The 21,664-nt window shown below is 46.1% G+C and overlaps 1 protein-coding gene across 2 annotated transcripts; it reads right to left on the bottom strand.

Annotated features, from left to right (window-relative positions):
* Positions 1-11,263: 11,263 nt before the first annotated feature.
* VGLL2 (vestigial like family member 2) lies at positions 11,264-21,300 on the bottom strand. Of its 2 annotated transcripts, none has more exons than XM_050949863.1 (4): positions 20,433-21,300; positions 17,363-17,669; positions 13,799-14,299; positions 11,264-12,001 (listed from the first exon to the last, which is right to left on the bottom strand). In XM_050949863.1, exons 1-4 carry the CDS (start codon positions 20,511-20,513, stop codon positions 11,961-11,963), a joined length of 930 nt encoding a protein of 309 aa, XP_050805820.1. In that variant the 5' UTR covers positions 20,514-21,300; the 3' UTR covers positions 11,264-11,960. The 2 variants fall into 2 exon arrangements, with proteins under 2 accessions (XP_050805820.1, XP_050805819.1); XM_050949862.1 differs by having other exon boundaries at positions 11,264-12,166.
* Between the last annotated feature and the right edge of the window lie 364 nt (positions 21,301-21,664).

Consider the following 21,664-nt stretch of genomic DNA (forward strand, 5'->3'; position numbering starts at 1 on the left):
GCTCTGCAGGGCAGAGGCTGTCTCTTATAATGTATTTGTACTATCAATAGGACCAGTGGGGCTATGCAGGGAATGGGACAATGCAGGGGTACAACAGATCAGGTTAACAGACCCTGATGCAAGACCTTAGATTAGAAGATGTCCATATCCTTTTCTGTATTTGGAAATCAAACCAAACTGTTTGACAAGTTTTCCAAATGGAATATACTGTCTAAAAAGCATGGATAGTCAATTGGGACCATAATTATAATTGAACGAGTTAGACAGAGTTTTTAAGTGGCATATCTTGCATTATTTATCAATTAGGTGTTACAATATCCTGTTTTCATGCAAATATGTTTAGTTATAAAGGACACAGGAGAGAAATAAAGAAAACATGGTATATGGGCAGAGTTATTTTGAAACAAAGAGCCAAATCTTTAGCTAATGTGTAACTCCATTGAAGTCTGGCCCAAAATGTTTGTTAAATGAGTCGAACGAGGTGTTAAAATTCTGGGCTTCTAAGAGATTATTACAAAATAAATACAGAAAATCTATTTTAAAGTACTTGTCAAAGCCCCTATAAATGATTGTTAAGAGTAGATGATTACAACTGAACTTGAAAGTCTGACCTGGTGATACTGACAAAAAACTAAAGCTTCTAGCCTTTTTTCCAGATTACGTTCACTGGATAAGAAAAGTGTATATGTTTGCATCCTCTTAATATGTTGGCTGATGAGCATTTTATATACGTTGCTCCCATTTGGATAACCTTGAAATAATAGGTAATAGAATCTTTACATTATGATTCTAAAGTGAAGACAGCGAGTCCCCCGCCCTGAGTTCTGCCAACACATATGGGTAACTTAACACCCAGGAATAACTCTCTTTCATTCAATAGCATTACTCAAATGCAGCAAGGGCCTGCCTGAGCCAAAGCTCATTGAAATCGATGGAAAAGATCTCCCATTGACTTCAGTGGGTTTTACTTCAGGCCCATAGTTATTCAGAAATATGGCTTTCATAGGATTTGGGGGCTTGGTTTGGAGGAGCAGGGCTTGGTCCTGCCACTGGTGCAGGACCCTGACAGTGGTACCACTGCACAGATGGGATCCTCAGGAGCATGCAGCATGGTGTGGTGGCCCTATTACTGAGGATCCCTAGTTGCCCCTGATGTGGAGAGCTATGCTCACTTGACCATCCCACAACCTGCTCTGCAGGAGTGCTCAGAGGACAGATGGGGTGTGGCAAGCGGTAGAATCAGGACATGGAACCACAGCCCCTGCAGGCACTGTGAGCCAGGAGGTAATAGCTACTCCCCACCCACCATCCAAAATCAAGCTCCCCTGTGCTTACTGGCTGCAAGTGTAGGTCAACCATGCCGACAGGGAACTGCACGAACCCAGCAGTTGCACCACAGCCCCAAGCCCAGGCAGCTCTGCTGGAGAAGTGTGTCTGAAGGTTGGCCAACCCATGGTGTGTCTATCTCAGAGATGGAGAGGTGACCCCAGACACAATCCCCCTTGCTGCACTGTTTTGAAGCCATGTGCCTCTGTGGCATGGGCATCAGTGCACAATGGGGCCCTCCCTGTCTGCTGCTGTATGGGCAGATCCTTGTGTGCGGGCTGTTGTTGAATTGCATGCTGCTCTGCTGGCTGCTCATCCCACTCCCACAGGGGTCCACTTGCTTGGTGATACCCTAGGACCTATGCAGCAGCAGGATTAATCCCCTAACAAGAAGTGACAAGAAGTTATGCTGCATGGCCTTGAGCAAGTCACTTCACTTCTCTTTCCCTCACTTCCGCCATCTGTAAAATGTGAATAATAAAACTGAACTATTTCACAGTGATGTTATGAGGTTTTATTCCTTGATATTTATACAGGGCTTTGAACACGTGAAGTGTTACAGAAACGCAAATCAATAGGAGGCATAGGGAGTTTGTATAGTGCACATTTTCAGTAGAGTAAAGCAAAAATTCTGAGAAGAGGTGCAGAAGAATGGATTTTCTTTGAATGAAGCTGGAAAGAAAGATCTATAATCAATAATCCATGGTTCTGTGTGTCCTAGCAGATGAAAATGTCTTCTCAGTGCTGTCTTCCCCAACCGTATAGTGTGTTGCTTCAAATCTAGCTAATGTCTGTCAGGACTGAAAATCACTGCTTGTGGATGACTGATTAGTGGCCTACGCAAATTAAATTGGTGGTTCAATCCCGTTCGTACAGCATAGTTATCACATTACAAAGACACTATAGACCGCTTTAGTGACAATCATCAAAGGGGCAAAGAGAATAATTTATTTTCTTAGCTTTAGAGCCACACGCCTGGCTTGTTATCTGGATGCGGAGGAAACTGCCACTGCCTGTGCTGTACTTGTCTCTGAACTGTACCACCTCCAGCTGTGAGAGAGTAAGATAAAAATGGAGTAGAAACCTTGACCCTAAATTTATTGGGTTTTGAGGCTAAAAGTCAAAACTTCAAAGTAAGTTTAAGTGTGTTAATGAGCTTTTAAGCAAATGATGATATTTTTGAAGGAGGAAAAAAATCCTTCATGGCGCATATGAGAAGCTTGTTATCTAAATTGGAGAGGAACTTGAATAGCCATTATGTATATGCTATAGTGGTACAAGAGGTTCAGTCTCCAAACACAAATCACTGTTTATCTTGTCCTCTTCTGATTAAAACACTCCAGTGTGGTTGGCATAAAATGCAATAGTATCTGTAGATATTGTTATGAAAGTATTAAACAATAAAATTTAAATGACATAATTCCTAACTCCTAAAGAAGGATACACTAATTTGAATTAGTCCAAGATAATGGATTATTCTGCTGACAACATAGATCTATGTTTTCCTCTATTTCCTGTGGCTACTTAGGGGGCAGGTGTGGGTGTGTTCTGGGACAGCACCACATAACCAGCCAGCTCTCAGCAGACCACCAGCAAATGCTCTGTGGACTGCCACAGGCCGAAAGACCAGTTCAGGAACCAGTGATTCTCTGGGTCTTTCCATCTGTAACCACTCTCAAGATTCTATAGAACATGAAATAAATGCTTTAAATGACCAGAAATACAAGGATCTGATTGGGTGACAAAGAGGTAAGACCCTATTCTGCAGCTCATAATGCTGTGAGTAATCCTTACATCAGTAAACCCCTGGATCTCAATAGGCTCACTCGTATGATTAAGGTTTATCTGTGTGAGTAAGGATTGCAGGGTTGGGTCCTCAGTGATTTAAAATTCGAGCTAAGGCAAACTAGTTATCACAAACTCTGAAGAGTGGACTTGAACAGATAGAGAAAAGGACTTTTAAAGCTGATCTGCAAGTGGAAAATATAGGTGTTTGCCTTTTATTGCTTCTTTACAATGTATAAAGAAGAACTTTACATAAAAGAGTTTTGGTGTTTATTTTGGTTTATTTTTTACATTAGAAATTTACATCTTGTGTACTCAGGAAAACACTATGATGACTGGTAAAATTATGACAACAGAAGAGACAAGAAATGAAGTGAGCAATTGAAAGGGGCAGAGGGTTTTTAGCTGGACTAGTTAAAACTCTTTGGTGGTGTTAGAAGTTATTTAACTCCAGTGACTAGTGAGCATTACAGATAAAGGATGCAGCAGTTGTACTTCCTCCTGCCTCACATATCCTGACCATCCTGCCAGGCACCAGCATGAGAGATTGGGGAGTTGATGCTCCTTGGTGAATCCTCTCAGCCCCATGGTCTCTTAACAAATAAAATATTTGCTTGTGAGGATCACAAGATGCTTCAAAACATGGGTATTAGCACCATTTCTCCTGATTGGGAAAATGAGGCACAAAGGTTAAGAGACTAACTAAAGGTCACAGGCAAAGCCCCCTTGGTCCCTCAGGTGAAATTCTAAACCCACTGTACTCAATAGGACTTTTGCCATTGACTTCAGTGGGGACAGGATTCCTCTCTCTCTCTCTCATTCCCCTGCTTCAACCATTTGCCATACTGATTCCTCTCTTATATTGCCACATATCCCCAGGCAGCATAGCTCTGCTGAAGTCAGTGGAGGAATGCCAAGTTCCACTAACTGAAAACTAGCCCATTTTAAACTACACAAGTAGTTTAGTTGCAGGACTGGCAAACTTCCCTCCATTCCACACAAAACTGCTCTCACCTCAGTTCTATCACACTATAAAAGACAGTAGTTATATAAGATAACATGTGGATGTGTTTATAACGGAACCCGTTAGCTGCTGTATATCACTTTGGAGTGTGTGTGCTGGGCAGATTTTTCAAACTATTACAGTTCTATTTACAATGACAGCTGTCACGACTACCTGACATTGTATTTTAACGCTAATAAATAACCAGAACCCTGAGCTTCAAAGCCAAGTGATGATGCCACAATAGTGTCATTATTCCCAGTGACATGACTGATTTTACAATGAAAAATAAGGCATTTTACAATGCGTTAACTATGGTTTTCTATTAAGCAGGGGGTGAGTGGGGGACGTGTGGGGGGGGGGGGAAAGGAAAGCAGATTGTTGACACACTTGTTCTCTTACCCTTCTTATCAACAATTGGTTTGGGCCAAATTTTCAAAACAAGGTGGTACATATTGTGCACATGCATACTTCACTCACATATACAGATATTCAATGTGTGTATACACTGAGTTTGAGCCCGCGCCCATTTAAGTCAATGGACATTTTGCCATTGGCTGAATGGAAAGACGGTCAAGCCCACAATGCTTAATTGGCCACAAGCCTCAGCAAAATACCTGATTTGTGCATGTGCTCATTGGCTATTTTCATGCCTAGGTTAGGAGCCAACAATCACATGTGCAGAATGGCATAGACCTAATTCTGATAGTCTGACCTCCACTTTTACAAGCTGTTGGAGCCTAAAAATGTCCAAGGAATTTTTGACCCAGACCCTCAAGAGTTTTTAGGCATCTAACTCCTGGGCACCTATCTTTAGATCCTGGGGCGTTGTTTGTATTCCATCAGGTTTAATGCTAACAGAAAGGTGAGATAAGATTGTGTTCTAGCTTGTTCATGCCGCCATGTTCAAAGGGTGTTAGTTTAATAAAATATAATGCTGAACAGATCTATAGGTGATGATCCTGCATCGGCCTGTGCAGAACTGTGACTTGATGGTCAGTAGGTGTGCAAACAATTCCTCTTGTCTATGCACACCTGGAGGCAGCTGCTGGTAATAGACAAAGAAAAGAGTAAAGCTACCACCTGCTCAGCAAGAGACGCTTGTCTTTCTTAGTGGGGCTGCTGCCTCCACTCTTGGCCACTGCAGAATTTGGCCTATAACTATGAAGATTAGTACCAGTATCAAAGATGGAGAGGAAAAGGTACATTTCAAAGTAAACATACATCATTTTTTCAGGTTATCATCAGCTAAAGCCTGCTCTCAGTGACACTGCTATGAATTTGAAATTACTTCATTGTTGTCCAATTATTTCAGATTTATGCTGGAGTCAACGATAGCAGAATTTGGCCCTAAAATATTTAAACGATTCAATGTCTGTGTATTACTAGCCATCCTATGGTTCAAAGAAAAGCTTTCCATTTCCCTTTTTGGGTTGCTCCTTATTTTTTCAAGTTTTTCAGCCTTTGGGCTGAAATTTCTCATGCTTGCGTCATCCCGGGGTGAATTTTTGGGGTAAGGGGAGTGTAACCAAAATTCTTTCAGCCCTCTTGGAGCAACTGTTACATTATACAATTAAAACACATCGTTTGAGGAACTATATGGACACAACTTGAGAGGGCAACAACAAAGTGATTGGGACAAGGCTGGTGGTTTTGTTCTCTGTTTGTACTGTGCCTAGCACAGAGGAGCCATAGTCTATGACTACGTCTCCTAGGCCAGTGACAATCAGATCTCAGTGGTTCAGGAGCCAAATTAGCGATAAACCTTATCCAAAAGAGCCACAGTAGTGTGACTTCATTGTTTCCTTTACTATAGAGCTATTCATAGTTAAAAGGTATGATGGGGAAATATTTAGTTATATATATATATATACACCTCTACCCTGATATAACGTGATCCAATATAACACAAATTCAGATATAACGTGGTAAAGCAGCACTCCAGGGGGATGGGGCTGCTCACTGCAATGGATCAAAGCAAGTTTGATATAACGCGGTTTCACCTATATGCAGTAAGATTTTTTGGCTCCCGAGCACAGCATTATATTGAGGTAGAGGTGTATATATAATTCTCACACCAAATAAGTTAATAACTTAGTGCAAGTTGATAACTTAATTGGTTAATAACATAGTAAAAGCATCCTGATTGGTTAATGACTTTGATTGGGTAATTATCAAATCACACAGTGTTTTACTATCATGTGTTGCAAAGAGCCACAGGAGATACATTAAAGAGCCACTTGCAGCTTGCGAGCGGCAGTCTGAGCATCACTGTCATCGGTGACACAGGAATACAAATAAATTATAAAAAAAAAAAAGCAGCACTGGGACAGAGTGCATACTTCTGGTGACGTTGAAGAAGGAAGTGTGTATGCTGTTGTGTTTTTGAGGCACAAGAAACAAAAAAAATTGCAATAGATAAAATGGCTTGCTAAAACTGGATTTTATTTCATCAGGCTCTGACTGAAGTCAGAAATTGGTGAGCAACACACTGAGGGCTATGGAAATGTGAGTTACAAGTACTTGCGTATGTTTTAAAAACTTTAAAACTGACTGTCTGGAAACATCAACTTCAAAGCAAAAATAATTAAACGGCCTAGGTAATAAATCCTGAAGGAAGACAGACACGCATGCTCCCAGTACAGTTAGCATTTTCTTATCAGAATTAGTTTTCAGACACCCGCTACCTTGACTCTCTATGCTCTCACTGAAATGGAGGTCATGGCCAGTGACAACTGGAAGCTGTTCTTGGCGTCTCTCTTGCCTTTTTAGGTTATGAGGGTCTCTGTGTGTTTAGGATAATATGATTGACGGCTCCACTCCGGCCCCAATTAGCACCCTATAATTTATTAGCTTCTGCTTTCAGATTATGCGTTAACTTCACAAATATTTCAACCACGGAAACAGCAGCTATCGAGTGTCTCTTGCCTGATCCAGCTCACTGGGGCTGCAGTTAAATACAGGGAGAGAGCTGTGCTGGTCTGTCAAGCAAGAATAATCATTTGTGTCTGACTGGGATGGGCACAGCTCTTTAGGGCTTCACTGGTGGAAAAAGAGAGATGTTCCACTGGATTAGGAGTCAACTCATGTTGTGGCGGGCGGGCTGCAGGGGTGGAATTCAACCTGTTGGCTCTTTTGAAGAAGGTTTGTGTTTTTCTACCTCTCCAGTGTTTCTGTAACATGCAAACAGCAACTATGAAAATGATAATGTCCCCACTACTTTCATTCCTTTGCCCTAATTGCTGAACTGTATGGCAAACGGGAAAAATACCACAAAGGAAACAGGTAAATGATTCAGAAAACAGCCCCATCAGGGGATGTGGTACAAAGACCCACAAAAGGGCATCTAGCTATCTGGGTATTTATCCTGTGCTTCTCACTACAGGATCTGAGCAACTGACAAATTCTAAAAGAAACACCCAGGTTCTCAGTTGTTAAGCATGTTGAGGCCACAAATGCACTAAAGCAAAGGAAGGCACAGACATCAATGAGAGAGAGCAACAGCTCCCGCTGAGCCAGCCACTGCCGGATATGGCAGTAGAGGACTAGACAACACAGGATTTAGGCCATTTTGATCAATACTATGCTCAGACTCTATTGGGCCACGTGCATGTTTGTGGTGGATACACCAATATCCCCTTCACTTTCTCCTGTAGGGTCCTGGTGTGGATATGAGATATGCAGCATGCTGCCGTCAGAGTAGGCGAGGGCACTCCCAGTGGCACACTAGGCCTTTATGGATTTGCCCTGTACCTGCTAGAGTTATAACTCAGGAGCTGTATGCTTTGTGTGTGTTATTCACAGATAGGCTGTGGGTCGCACTGAGAGCAAGAGATGGCTACTTTTCCAGATATCTGAATTAACCCCAAATATAACATTAGAGATGGGTGCAAGCAGTTAAATCCTCCCAATTTTGGATGTGTTCTGGCCTAGGAGGTTTAAGTAAAGCCTATTATTGTGCAGGAACCAAGGATACAATTTGGATCCTGAGACTCATCGCATCAGATTCATGGCCATTGCTAGGACATACATTTCTGCCCCCTCTTCTGCCCCTTCATCTTGCCCTGAAAAACAATAAACTATCTAAGAGACTGCTTCTCCAGCCAACCAACTACACCCACAAACGGCCAGTTCCTCTCCCTCTCTAGCAGCAACTGCTCCTCTGGGTGACAAGCCACAGCCACTGGCCAGGACACCACAGCCCTCTAGAGGAGCTGGTTTGCTTCCTTGCAGTGCAAAAGGACATGTTAATTAGAGACTTGCCAGAAAGATGCATGAGAGAAGCAAGTAAAGGGTCCCTGGTGTGTCCAAAAACACCCACTGCATTTCAGTTCCTTCCAGACAAGGACCAATCTAAACCCATGTTAGAACTCGTCATGGATTCTAAATAGAACTTTAAAGTGAAAGTGAGAGGGGAGAGCAGCTCCTCCCAACCTAAGGTGGGGATGGGGCAGATAAGATTCCCCAGAGACAAGCCACATAGACTTCACGTGAGGGGCAGAGGGATTATTCAGAATCTACTTCACTTGCCTCCCCACCGCCAGGGCTTATATGAATAATCCACTAGGAAACAAGGGTCTTTATGCTAATACACACCCAATGTTAGGATAAATCCAAATGCAAGGATAGCTGCGTGTGAACATCGTTGTCTGCTTTGTTTTCAGACCCACCACTGTTGGAGACAGCTCCCAGGAGCCCCTTTTAAAATTCCACCACTAAAACCAAAGCAGAGATTGGTGCAATTTTCCAGTCTTAAATGCAGTTCTCCCCCCTCCAGATTCTGCTCAAGTATCCCTGCCAGGGAATAGTGTTAAGGCTGGATCTCGTAAAAATATTCCTGAAGAGCAATTTTTTTTTGCCTTTGGCATGAACCAGGTTGTGTCAAATGTCCACAATTTTCATAAAGAAAAAAGAAAAGGAAAAGTCCTTATTGAAAGATACTCAGCGTATTAACCCTCAAACTCTTAAAAATTACATACATTGAATCCTGTTTTTTCTCACATTATACTCAGTATAAACTATTTGCAGGAAACAGTTTAAGTGAATTTAACTTGTATTTCCTTTCTGGAAATCTCTGTGAACAGGTTGTGGTTTTAATTAGTTTCTTGGTTATGCTCAGTTGTTCTGCAACCAGACACTGCAAACACCCTCATTCACAAAATGATTGCTGTGATTATTCTCTTCATGTCACTGCACTGGACGCTTGTGGGTCTGTTCACTTATTGGGTGACCTACGCTTTATTAAGCAGGAAGTGATGGTGACCATATTTACAGATTACCTGCAAACGTTCATACTTGTTCAATGAATTTGGTGTGCAAACAGTAGTAAAACAGCTTAAAAATGGCCATGAGAGAAATTATTTCTGTAGCACCGAGGGACCCACTGTGCTAGGCACTGTATAAACACATCATAAAAAGACAGTTTCTTCTCAGATCTTACAGTCTAAGGCCCCAGTCCTGCATGTGTTTAAGTTTATGCACTGCAAGTAGTCCCCTTGAGGTCAACGAACACCACACTGTGTAAAAAGTTAAGCATGTCTATTTTGCAGGATCAGGGTTTATATCAATTTAGGCTGTAACCTCTTTGGGGAAGTAGTTGTGGTAGTTTTTTTTTAAACTTTATGTTTGCATAGTATCTAGCACAAAGTGGCCCCCATTCTGATGTGGGGCCCATGGGTGCCACCACTGTACCAACAATAAATAAGAACAGGAGCATTTTCAGTACAAATACTCATATCAATACTTACAGATTCTGTATTTGTGCAAACCTTATTGCAAATAAACTTTCGGTCCCCTGAATTAAAGTTCACAGATCACTGTTGTGAATGCCATTGAAGTGAATGGCTAGGTTTTACTTGCAAGCATATTCACAAATACATTTTGGCTGAATTCACCCAGCCCTGTTCACTATGAGCCTCAGGGAGTGGGGGGGGGGGATGGGGGAGAGAATAAACATTCCCAATGAAGTGCACTTCATACTAGAGCTGGTTGAAATTTTTTGAATTTTCAAAGTTTCAAAAAAGCAGCATTTTTGGACAAAATCCTACCCCCTGTACCTCCTAAACTATCACTTTTTGACTAACTCTTCTTAATATGTATTTTTTCCAAGAGCTGCTGCCTCTTTCCTATGTAGGATCCTGCGAATATTTTGGTTCAATAAATATATTCCACAGTCTGCCTTTCTGCAGCCAGTCTGGGTCCTGGTTTACTGTAGACTAAGAGGAAAATTCTTGTGGGTGCCGTGGGTTAAAATAGTCACAGTGCACCATCTTCTGCAAAGCACTAAGTGAAGATGGTCCTTAAATAAAGTGTTTCTCAAATCAATTTTCAACCAGTGGTTATATACAGTGCTTTCCTTAATTCTCATTACTAAGATTTCCATGCTCCTCCATCAATCCAGCTACCTTATAGCCAGTGTTGAAGGGAAATCCAGAAGAAGCAGGATCCAATTCTCAGTGTCCCTGATTCAGCATGAGGAAGATTTAGATGACACTGATGTGACTGTATAAGCGTTTTGAATTACAAAACTAATAGGAACTGCTGGGTTTTACAATCCCCTCTTTTCTGAGCTTTTTGTTGCAGAATGACACTTTGCTTATTTTTTATTAGTTCATCATACAAGGAGACTGCAACCTACAACATATAGTGGCTAAGCACTGTTGTATCCCCTTATCTTCTATATTTGTCACACTTCCTTTTAAAACTCATGTAAGAAGATATTTTGCACCATCAAGATATCTGTTTAGCTTTAATACAAAGTAACTAAAATGGGTCTCTTTGTCCACGTTACAGGTGTTTTTTCCCCATTTCACCCTAAAGTTTCCAGTTTGTGACATCAACCTATTTGTTTAGCTTTAATCCTTCACAAACACACATGCTGGGTGAAAGGAGACATCTTTAATATAGCTTTTCTACATTTAAAAACATCCCTTATTCCCACCCTCAAAAAATTACTGTTAAAGTGACAAAATGACAGCAACACACAGACAAAGAGAAATATTAGAGGCAGTGGATATCAATTGTCCACAATGTGCCTTTCCTTCTGGCATACTCCAGTTGTTCCCCATGAAGGCTGTCAGATTTTATTTTTTTGAGAGTTTCTTCTTTCATCATAAAACATTCCTTGTAAAAAAAAATTATTATATATATATATATATATATATATATATATATATATATATATATATATCCAATGCAATTGTTGTGCCAAACTCTGAGAAGTGCCACCTTGGTTGTCAAGTTTATGGAGTTTGAACAGTTGTCCCTGGAACAGCTGCATTTCTGTAAGCCTAGGGCAGGTGGCCCAAGCTAGCCATTTGCCACTCATAACCCCAGGCTGAAAGATCTGTCCAATTTTGTTAACAGTCCAAAAGTGTTCATGAGTTAAAATTTCCTTTCCTTTCAGTTTTCTATAATGTAAAGTACAAATCCAGTTCAAAATCACTGAGTATCTCCCCAACCTGCTTTCAAGAAATAATTCTCATTGGCATAAAAAATATTCACACCACCACTAAAAAAACCCAACAACTTTCCCTCCCCCTTCCTTAAGAAGGCCAGTGACTTCACATCACTGTCCACATAATTTAACTTTTTTTAAGCAGTCTGACCACAGTTCTGGGTGTGGAGTTAGTTTAAATAAAAGTGTCTTTGGCTCTCCTCTTTCAACTGAAGGAATTTTATCCTCCACAATATGTCTTAAGTATTGTATTTGAAATGCCAAGTCGTATGAAGTCCCATTGCCTTCCCGTGTTCTTGTCCTTGAAATGCCTGGCATAGATGCTGAGCTGTGGTGGGCTTGTCTGAAGGAAGAGAGGAAGGGGATTCGGGGGGTCTCTGAGTCAGCAGATCAGCTCAGGAGAGATCCACCACAGAAGGAATAACGGCGAGCTGAAAACCAAGATCAGAAGCTGTTACAAACCCACTTGATTTCAGCTCTGAATGTCACCAATTCTACTAGGCAGAGATCTACTGGGAGAGAGCCCAGGGGAAGAAGAGGTGAAGGACAGGTCTAAAACCAGTACAGATCCTTGCTCTTATCCTGAGGCTGCAAACCTGAGAATGGAGAGAAGGGGAAAAAAGGGGGAAAGAAGAAAAACAGGTACAAGATGTTTAAGGACAGAGAAAGCCAAACACCACTATTTCCTTGTGAGAGCGGAGAAGGGATCTAAAGTGAGGCTCCCCAGAATGAAAGGCAGTGGTGAAGCAAAGGAAAAAAAAAACCAAACTAGGCCAGGGAAAAGTGTGGATTCATGTTTTATCTAAAGCTTAGAGGGATCATTCACTGTGGTCAGAATAACCATGTGCCCAGTACCGAGAAATGCTTCCCAGAGAGCGTTCCCTACTTCTGTGTGCTCACCCTGCTAGAAACTAGGGCTATATCTGTCTCACCTTTCCAGTGAAAACATAGCTGCAAAAAGCTTCCCCTGTGCACCTGATCACACATAAAAGACCAACATATCAGCTTTCTTGGGGGAGGGGAAACAGTTGCACTTTTCCCTGGGAAAAGTAATTGTGCTTCCCCACACCCAGTGGAGGATAGCCGATGGTGGGGAAGGTGAAATCTGGAAACACCTCACTGGGGCCTGCAGGCAGCCTTAGCAAGAGTGCAGCTTGTCCTGGGGGCAAGGGAGGACCCTTAGGCAGCAGCCTTCCCGTTATGCCCAGGCAGGGCAGTCTGGAGCCTGCTCCCAACTCAAACCTCTCCTCAGCCCTGGGGCAGTGCTGGGTTTACAATGGTACCAGTGGTGCCATAGAGCCAGACTCATGCTCAGAAGGGGCCCTAGCCTGCTCTGGATAGCTCAGTGGTTTGAGCTTTGGCCTGCTAAACCCAGGGTTGTAAGTTCAATCCTTGAGGGGGCCATTTAGGGATCTGGGGCAAAAATCAGTACTTGGTCCTGCTAGTGAAGGCAGGGGGCTGGACTCAATAACGTTGCAAGGTCCCTTCCAGTTCTAGGAGATCGATATATCTGCTTGCACTGTGCCCTGAGACCCGCCAGCCCATTGGCTCCTCTTGGCCAACTCGCCCGCCAGCCAAGTGCTCCTCTCCACCCTCGGCCAGACCCCAGTGCACCTCCAGCTCCGGCAGCCTGTGCTTCCCACCACTGGTAGGGTCCCGCCTGTCTCCCCAGAGCTGAGCTGCCTGCCACTGGTGCAGAAGCGTGGCCTGGCTCAGCCAGCTGGGGAGGAACAGCAGGAGGGGGCTTAGCCTCTCCACCTAAGGGAGGGAGCCAGGTTGGAGCAGGCCCTGGCCTGGCTGATCTCGCCACTCCCGAGGGGCCAGAGTGATTCACCTGCGAGTGGGGCCGGGAGGCAGGGTGTGAGGGGGAGGGGTGGAAAGAGCTCTGCATGTTGGGGCACTAGGCAGGGATGGTTTTGTGCAGGGTGCTGGGCATTTGTGGCGGGGGCGGGGCGCTGGCCATAGGGAATCGCGGGGGGGGGGGACGGACCATTGTGCGGCTGGGGGGGGGGACGGACCATTGTGCGGCTGGCTGTTGCGGGTTTGTAAATTGTGCCCTTGCACTGGGCTGGGCAGAGCATGTCAGCCCCTGGCTCTGGGGCCCGGCACCTCCTCACGGCGCCGGGCTCCGTTGCCCCCATGGGGGCCCAGGAAAGGCGAATCGGGGAGCGCGGGAGCAGGCCCGGCAGCAGCGCACGTCGGGAGGGGGGCGGGACCGGGCCCCTTACCTGCGTCCACATTGAGGCCCAAGCCCTGGGCCATGTCCCCCGCCGGGCTGGGGAAAGGGCCCGGCGCCGCCCAGGCCGCGCTGGCGGGCTCGCTCTTGCCCAGCTCGCACTGGGGGCTGCCGGGCGCGGCGGCAGGCGGCGGGCGGTGCGGGCGGACCGAGGCGGCGGGCACCAGCAGCGAGCTGTAGCGGGGATCGAAGTGGGCGCCGTAGACCTCGTGCATGGCGGCGGCGCGGGGGTAGGCGGAGCCCTGCGCGCCCAGGTAGGGGTGCGGGTGCGGGTGCGGGTGGTGCCAGGGCTCCGGCCCGCCCTGGTGCAGGTGGCCGTGCAGCGCGGCCGGCGAGTAGGGGTCGGCCGCGGCGAAGGGCAGCTCGCTGTGGGCGGCGGCGGCCAGGGGGCTGCCCAGGCTGCTGCTCAGGGAGGCCGGGACCGAGGAGGGCTGGTAAGCGCTGTTCCAGAAGGAAGCGGGGAAGCTGCGCTGGCTCATCGGGAAGGAGCCGTCTGGGGAGAGAAGGGAAGGGAGAGAGGAGCAGCGTGAGCCAGAGGAACCTCCCCTTCTCTGTGCCCCCTGGCACCCCAATAGATCTGCAAACTGGGCACCCCCCCAACTTCCCCACAACTATCCAATAGACCCCAACAGCTCACACACCCAATACATCGCCAAAGCTTAACTCCCATAGATCCCCCCCCAGCTATCCATCCAACAGACCCCAGCATCTCACACACCCAATAAATCAGAGCAGATCCCCAAATAGACCCCCTCCAGCTAACCATCCAACAGATCCCCAGACAGCTCTCACACACAATAAATCAGAGATCAATCTCCGGATAGATCCTCAAACAGATCCTTCTCCGGCTAATCATCTACAGTACTACGCCTGTCAGATCCCTGCCTCCGACAGAGCCAGACCTTTGTTTCCTTGTGAATTAAAACAATTGTGGCGTCCAAGTTTTTTTGTGGTTCTTGGAAAAAGCCCTAGATCTCTGGGGTTTCTTTCCCCCTGGTAGATGAAACAAGTCGCTTCCCTTCTTCACAGAGTAATTTCCAGGGGAGGAAAACAAAGACCGTATAGATTTTTAGCAACATGTATATATTTTTACTTAGTATTTACTTAGCACATAAAGGCATCTCTCCTCCCCATGCTCTTTAGAGGCAGCCAGGTCTAGAATGAGGAGGCATTAGGAGTCAGGTCACTTGTTCTCTGAATGACCGTGGGCAATTCCCCCACGTGTAAAGTTGGGCTAATAATGCTTGCCTGCCTCACAGGTACGCGGCTAACATTTGTAATGCGTTTTGCAGGTCGCTTACGACTGTAAGATCTTCCCGGCAGGGACTCTGTATTTCATTTGCCAATCAAGCAATTTGCGGGATGAAATAATATTTACCAATAGTGAAGATAGCAATGTTAAGTATTATTAATATGGTATGTTGTGCATTCCTAAAGGGAATAAAATGTGTATTAAAGAAGTGTGAGCCAGAGATAAGTTATCTCTGAATCCCTGGCAAGGATCCTTCAGCTGTATTCAGAGAGTGGGATGTAGCACACCACAGGCACCTCCAGCACGGAATATCTTTCACCCCTGCCAAATTTCAACTAGTATTTCATTTTTATAAACCACTGACAGAAATACACGTCGAGATTGGGAAACTTTGAAGCAGAATCTTGGCTAGATTTTTAATACAGAGGACTCAAGTCCTTCCCCCCAGGCAAATCTCCCACTGAAGTGAACAGTTCACTGGCAATTTTACGCTATGGGCCAGGATGTCTAAGAATTTGTAATTGTCATCAGAGTTTCAACCTTGTTATAAGCCCAACCGGGTCCAGTTTATCTTTTTGGACGCTAAATTACAGAATACCTGCTCTGCAGTAACATATATTGTTACGCAAGAAAACATTCAGAGGGTCTGGGATGGAATGCATTCCTGGGAAATGCTACACTCTTTAGTCTTCGGGGGGAAGTAAGTGGTCGCTAAAGCCTTAACTTTAAAGTTAGATATTGGCTTAGTCATGATCCCCTTCTCTCCCACATGTTGCTGAGTATGCTGTAGAAAACAGTATCCTTCATAACGTGATTTCTCATGAATACCCTCTCTGCATGTCTATAGTTCTGGTTTTCTTGTAAACGAGCTCATTTTAGTTAACTTTTTCATAAGCTGCACTGCAGGTTTCCCTCTTCCCCACATAGGACGGACGGGGAATAGAGTCACAAACTGGAAAGGTTGAACGAATATTTTGAAGTCTTGCTATCCCGGATTTAAATAAGGTATTGTTTTTATTTATTTCCCCCCAGCCCTAAAAGATATGACAATCTATTATATACCTTGAGCTAGATCTATAGATCATATATAATCCGTCTGGGGCGCTGGGACGGGAGCAGTGAAAATGTTTCTACATTAAAAAAAACCCTCCCAATCAATGTACTAAACTAGAAACCAAGGGCCAGATGGTACTCTACCGGTTCTGAAGCGCAATGCTTAAAGATATGGTAAAAATCAGATACAGTTCCATGTGGGGAACCTCTGTGTTTTTCCAGTTCCTGTAGGTTGAATCACATCGTAATTTCGGGGCCATTGTTTAAATTCCCTACACCAATTTCAGCAACATTTTATAGTCAGTTGCATTTCAGTGTCATGGCCGCGGAGGGTGGGAGAGGGGAAGTCTCGAGGGACAACATACAAGAAGCTGTTTCTTAGTAAAACAAGAAAATACATCGCTATAATTGTAACTAGACTTAAGTTTTTTCGGAGAAGCTAACATAATGCATTTAAGAGCTGGAATTGCTAACCAGTGGAGAAAAATTTCGCGACAGAATTTGTACAACTCCCACGTATAAGAGCACACATACAGATCAACATGATTTTAACTGAACGGTCATTTCTCAGAGAGAGATATTTATGAGCACCTACAATTCTGATGGAGTTCAGTAGACTTTATGGGCTCTGTCCTCTAAAAAAAATTACTCCTACTAAGCCTAAAATTAACCAATTTCAATTCCCAAAGCAGGGAATATTCGTTGTATAGTTTACATTAAAAATAGCATGCAAAACAAAACCATGAAGCCCGATCCCGTTCCATTTAATACAGGTAATTTGGGGATTTTTCTGTAAGGGAACAGCGTGTCTAACGCCATTTATTTCAGTTTTATTCCCAACTGTTAAGGGAATTTTTCTTGGCAACTTTATTGAATTTTACCAGCCTCCCTTGCGCCCCGCTCCCCCTCTGCCTGGTACAGGGTTTCTACTGCAAGAGCAGAAAACTTCCCATAGGTGGACTAGCGCTGGCTGGTCGTTGGAGGAATTCGGCTCTAATGAGCCCTTGGAGGGTCGTTTTCTTTTGGCTTTTTTACAGCATCATTTTTGCGTTAGGAAAGTACTGGGGGGTGGAGGGGGGGCGTTCTCTGGAATCCGGCGGGTGGAGGGCTCCTTTAGGGAGACCCAAATGCTGCAGGAAACCCTGAGCCTTTTTGGAAAATCATCTCGGTTTTGTTGGTGGTTGTTTTGTTCACGACCCTTTTTAGCAAGGCATAATGGGAACCCCAACAGAAAGAGCCCCCAGTGCTCACCCCTCCAAGAGCTGGTGCTCCGTGACGTCTTGGCGCTGGCACTGCTGGGCGAGTAGCTGCTGGGCTGGCTCAGGGCCCGGCTGAAGTGCTCGTCTACCACGGAGCTGATGTCCCCTTGGAAGTAGGTAAACAAGACGCACCGGGAGTTGATATACTCGGCCTCGTGGGGGCGCTCCTTCTCGGGGCTGCAGTCTTCCTCCTTGATGCTGGCAGGGGCATGACTGGAGAAGGAGCTGCTGCCGCTGCTAGTGCTGGCACTGCTGGCGCTTTCGGGGGCTTCCTGCATTTTCGAGTAAAAGGCTAGTTTCTGTCAGGAAGGGGGGAAGAAAATAAACCCAGTCACGCAAAGCGGTGCAACGCGGTGCAGTGCCCTGAGATCCAGCTGGCGACGAATATGGGTCAGTCGCTGGCCGCTAAATCCGTGCCCGCCGGGGGCCATGCTTTATGGATACAGGGTATTACCCCCGCCAGCCACGACATACGTTCCCCATGAATTCAGAACAAATCCCCCTTTCGCCCCAGGAGCTTCCAACAGCGATAGGCAAGGGGAGGGATGCCTGAAGTCCGCTGGTTATCCCCTGTCCCTGCATTTAGCCCCCTTGTTCCCAATCCTAGCGCTAGAGAAATGTCTGGAGAAGTAGCTGATACGCGAGGCGTATATCCCTTGCACCGAAATGCATGTCATGTATGGAGACCTATGGAGGGGAAAAGACAGGCGATGAGGGAATGAAGCCTCCTTTGCAATACAGACAGAAACTGCCAGGAGAAATTAACAACTGCAAAGAATCCAAGAGTGTGTCTCACCCGGAGACCAGAGCGAAGAACCTTAAAACAAAGCACCACACGAACCGCGGGCAAATGAAAGTTGGAGACTTTTGTGGGTCTTGCGTTGGAAGGCAGAAGAATGGTGGGAAGCGAGGTGGGAACGAGCATCGTTTCAATAAATGTAATTGTGCCAACCCAAGCCCGCCCAGTTACCCATAGAAAATATCTATTATATCTAGACGGGAAACATTCGAAATAAAAGGGCCGGCCCTGCCTTCAGTCAGATCCCCGCTGAAGTCAATGGGCTCGCAGGAGTGTAACTGATGACAAAAATGTTCCCAAAGAGGGTCTTATAAATTATAACTGGAGAAAAAGATTGGCAGCTTCAAATACAGTTCAGGGGGAAACCACGTACTTGGCAAGCAGGAGCAGAAAGAAACCCACGGTATTTCCTATAAGACTGGATTGTTTTCACTGGGTTCTTTTAAAAACTGGAACTCACTCGAAAGTGTGCTATAAACGTTTTCCTTTTTTTCTAGCGTGTCTGCAGCTGCTAAAGGCAGTTTCTTTAGACATGAATGATTGGATTCGGATATTGCAGACAGAGGGGCTTTCAGCTGGAACTCGGGTACCATGGAGAACTCTTGGAAGACAAGGTTGCGGGGAGAAATGAAGGGAGGCCAAGGGAGGCTCCTTCTCGCTTCGGGCCACCTACTTCGGGCAGGACAGGGGCCTGTTTCAGCGTCCCTGGCCAAGACACGCGACACATTTCAGCATGTCACATCTTCATGGACTCCACCTTTCAACTTGCTTCCAACGCAGCCATTGAATCTAATGAGTTCTCCTAATGTTAATGCTAAGAAAGAGAAGAGGGAAACATCAGCTGTTATTTCTATCTGGTATTCTAGATCTCTTGCAATAAGCTGCAGATAAATCGGGAAGACGTGCGTAATATTCTGCCTGAACAAAGACGGGTCAACTAAACCTAGCCATGTGCAAGCAAAGCACACTGAATGCATCGCCTGAACGAGGGGCCCGATTCTGTCCTCAGGAGTGTACGCTCAGCACCCGAGGACTCCATGGTGTCTGTCCATGAGGGCAGAAAGGAGCCCTGGTGGTTTTTTTGGCCATTTTTTCGTTGGTGGGGATTTCCCACTCTCCATTTTTTGAGGGATGAAAGGAGAGAGGGAGGGAGAGAGAGGGAGAAAAGAAAGAAAGAAAGATGGTTGTTGAACAGGTGCAGTCCCCTTGTAAAGTGAGCTCGGAATCTCGGATCCTGTCCGACACAATGAAATAGTCTATGGCTCAGGGTGAAAAGTTCCCTTTACAAGACGGACTTAGTTTGGAACCAAATCTCTCAGTGTTTGGCTGTGTCATTGTACTGAAATACTGGGATTACTTGACACGAATGATAATCTGGCCCGTGCAGAACTAGCCAGCAACACTTTATTCACAAGCACTGCAACGCCCACGTTTGTTTGTTTTTTAAAGAAACTAACCCCGCAGTTTACAGTTTGGATGGAACTGATTTAATGTTGCTCTAAAAGCTGTGGCCGGTTGGTATGGAAACGAAAATGGCTTGCCTTCCCCCGACACACTTTTTTGATTTAGTTGAAACAGGAGCAAAGACATAGAATATATAACCCGACGTGAAATCGTTTAGCATCACCTACGACCTAACGCCGTTTGCCTCCAACAAACTAAACGAAAACTTTCCCCACTCCAAGTGTTCCCAGCTTCCTCCTGAACCAGCTGTAGGAATCTGACAGTTTAATAATCAATACAGCCCCTTCCTCCAAGTTTCAGTGTGCAGAACACTCACGCCAACCATACAAAACCACACCCGCCCCATTAGAAGCAAAACCTGTACGATAGGATGATAATATAGCTGTCGAAAGTGACATGTGGCAAAGCCTTTTTCTAATGACAGTTGCTTAGATTGCAGTGACTACGCCGAGCCGGAATGTTTACAGTTACTCCCCTGCAACTTCCAATGAGCATTTACATTTCCACACACCCGCATCAACACAACTGACGATGTAAAGACAACGAATAGGAAGGGACGCCGATTCATTCTTTACTCGAAGTTTGGTGAGTTACGTTTACTCTCATCCTGCGACCTTGGCCCATGAATCTAAAACACGGCACGGACTACAAACGGCGTTGAGACAAGCAGACAGCTACACGGCGTGGGATGCTGCTCTGAGTCAGAACCATTAAGCTCCTAGGAAGCTAGTCCGCTTGTCATCTCCCAGAGGACACCCCTCCCTCTCTGGCTTTCTCCGCCGAGGTGCCCCGCACATACCTGGTGATAAGGACTATAGGCTGCTGCAAAGTAAGGCTGGGGAGGACCGTAAACTTGGTACATAACATCCAAACAGCTCATGGCTGAAGGCAGCTGCGAACTGATTTTTTTGGATCGTCAACTGTTGTTCTGCAAAGTGAAGTGATGCTTCATGGGTGGCTCCTGGGGGTTAGAGTCACTGGTCATTGGCGGGGCGAGTGAGAGGATGAGGTGACCCCCCTTCCCCTCCCAGAGCTGTCGCTCTTTTCCAGCAATAAAACTCCAGCAAATGAGCTCTGGGCAAAGAGGCTCCGCGGGCTCCAGCCAGGAGGCATTTAAACCCCACGCCCCGCGTCAGGCGAGGGGAGGGGAGCCAGGGACCAATGGGAGGCCGAGTTCCCGCATGGTGACTGCGGGACTTTGGCTGGTCCTCTCGGTCTCCCTCTGGTCCTCGCTCGCTGCTGGGCTGCCCCGGGCTCTCCGCAGCCTGATGCTGGGCTTTACAGGGGCAGCTCTGCCCCTCAGCGCCCAGCCGCCCGAGGAATATGGGGCAGCGCAGGGACAGCTGGCATTGGAGTAGCCAGGAGGGCAGCACCCCAGCACGATCGCAGGCAGGGGGGCTCAGCCTGGGCCTGCGGCTCCCCCAGCCCAGCTCTTCGCAGGCAGCCCCTTCTCCCACGGGGATGGGGTGGCGGGAGCGACCCCTGCAGCAGGGATCCGCCCCGGGCCTGGGGGGCAGGTCCCGCTCTCCTGGGCGCTGCTGACACTGCAGAGTGGCAGAGCCGGGGAGGAAATAAAGCGTCAAAGCGAGGCGGGGCTCAGGCTTTCGGAGCCAGTGGGGAGCTGGAAGAAAGTCTGAACGCTGTGCAGCTGGAGTCCCGCAGCCCCGGGGAGCGAAGTGAGCTGCAGCGCTGAGGAGCTTTAAGGCAGGGTGCTGAGCGTGGGCGAGGGGGTGTTATTTGTATGTGTGTGTGTGTGGGGGGAGCGGGAATGCACTCCCTGCGGCTCCAGAGAGGAGGAGGAGGCAGGCCGGGAGGAGGAAAGACACCTCCCAGTCAGGTTCTAGCCCAAGCTAACAGGGCAGGGAACTGATTTTTAGCCCTTTCCTCCTGCAATGAAAATTGTGTAAAATATAACAAACCAGTGCTTAACCCAGATAATGCGGTAAACTGCCCGATTGTGACACTCAACCCCCCCAACTACCCCTGCCTGTGACACCCCCAAAACACTCCCAGTTGTGACACACAACACCC

The sequence above is a fragment of the Gopherus flavomarginatus genome, chromosome 4 (genome assembly GCF_025201925.1).
Source record: "Gopherus flavomarginatus isolate rGopFla2 chromosome 4, rGopFla2.mat.asm, whole genome shotgun sequence".
Classification (NCBI taxonomy): Eukaryota; Metazoa; Chordata; order Testudines; family Testudinidae; genus Gopherus; species Gopherus flavomarginatus.

Excerpts from the sequence above, each read along its gene's own strand:
- VGLL2 (XM_050949862.1), bottom strand. The coding sequence starts at position 20,513 with ATGAGCTGTTTGGATGTTATGTACCAAGTTTACGGTCCTCCCCAGCCT. Across the intron at positions 14,300-17,362 it reads GAGCACCAGCTCTTGGAGGG|ACGGCTCCTTCCCGATGAGC; the intron begins GTGAGCACTGGG and ends TTCTCTCCCCAG. Across the intron at positions 12,167-13,798 it reads GGGCCTCAATGTGGACGCAG|GTTTGCAGCCTCAGGATAAG; the intron begins GTAAGGGGCCCG and ends CTCCATTCTCAG.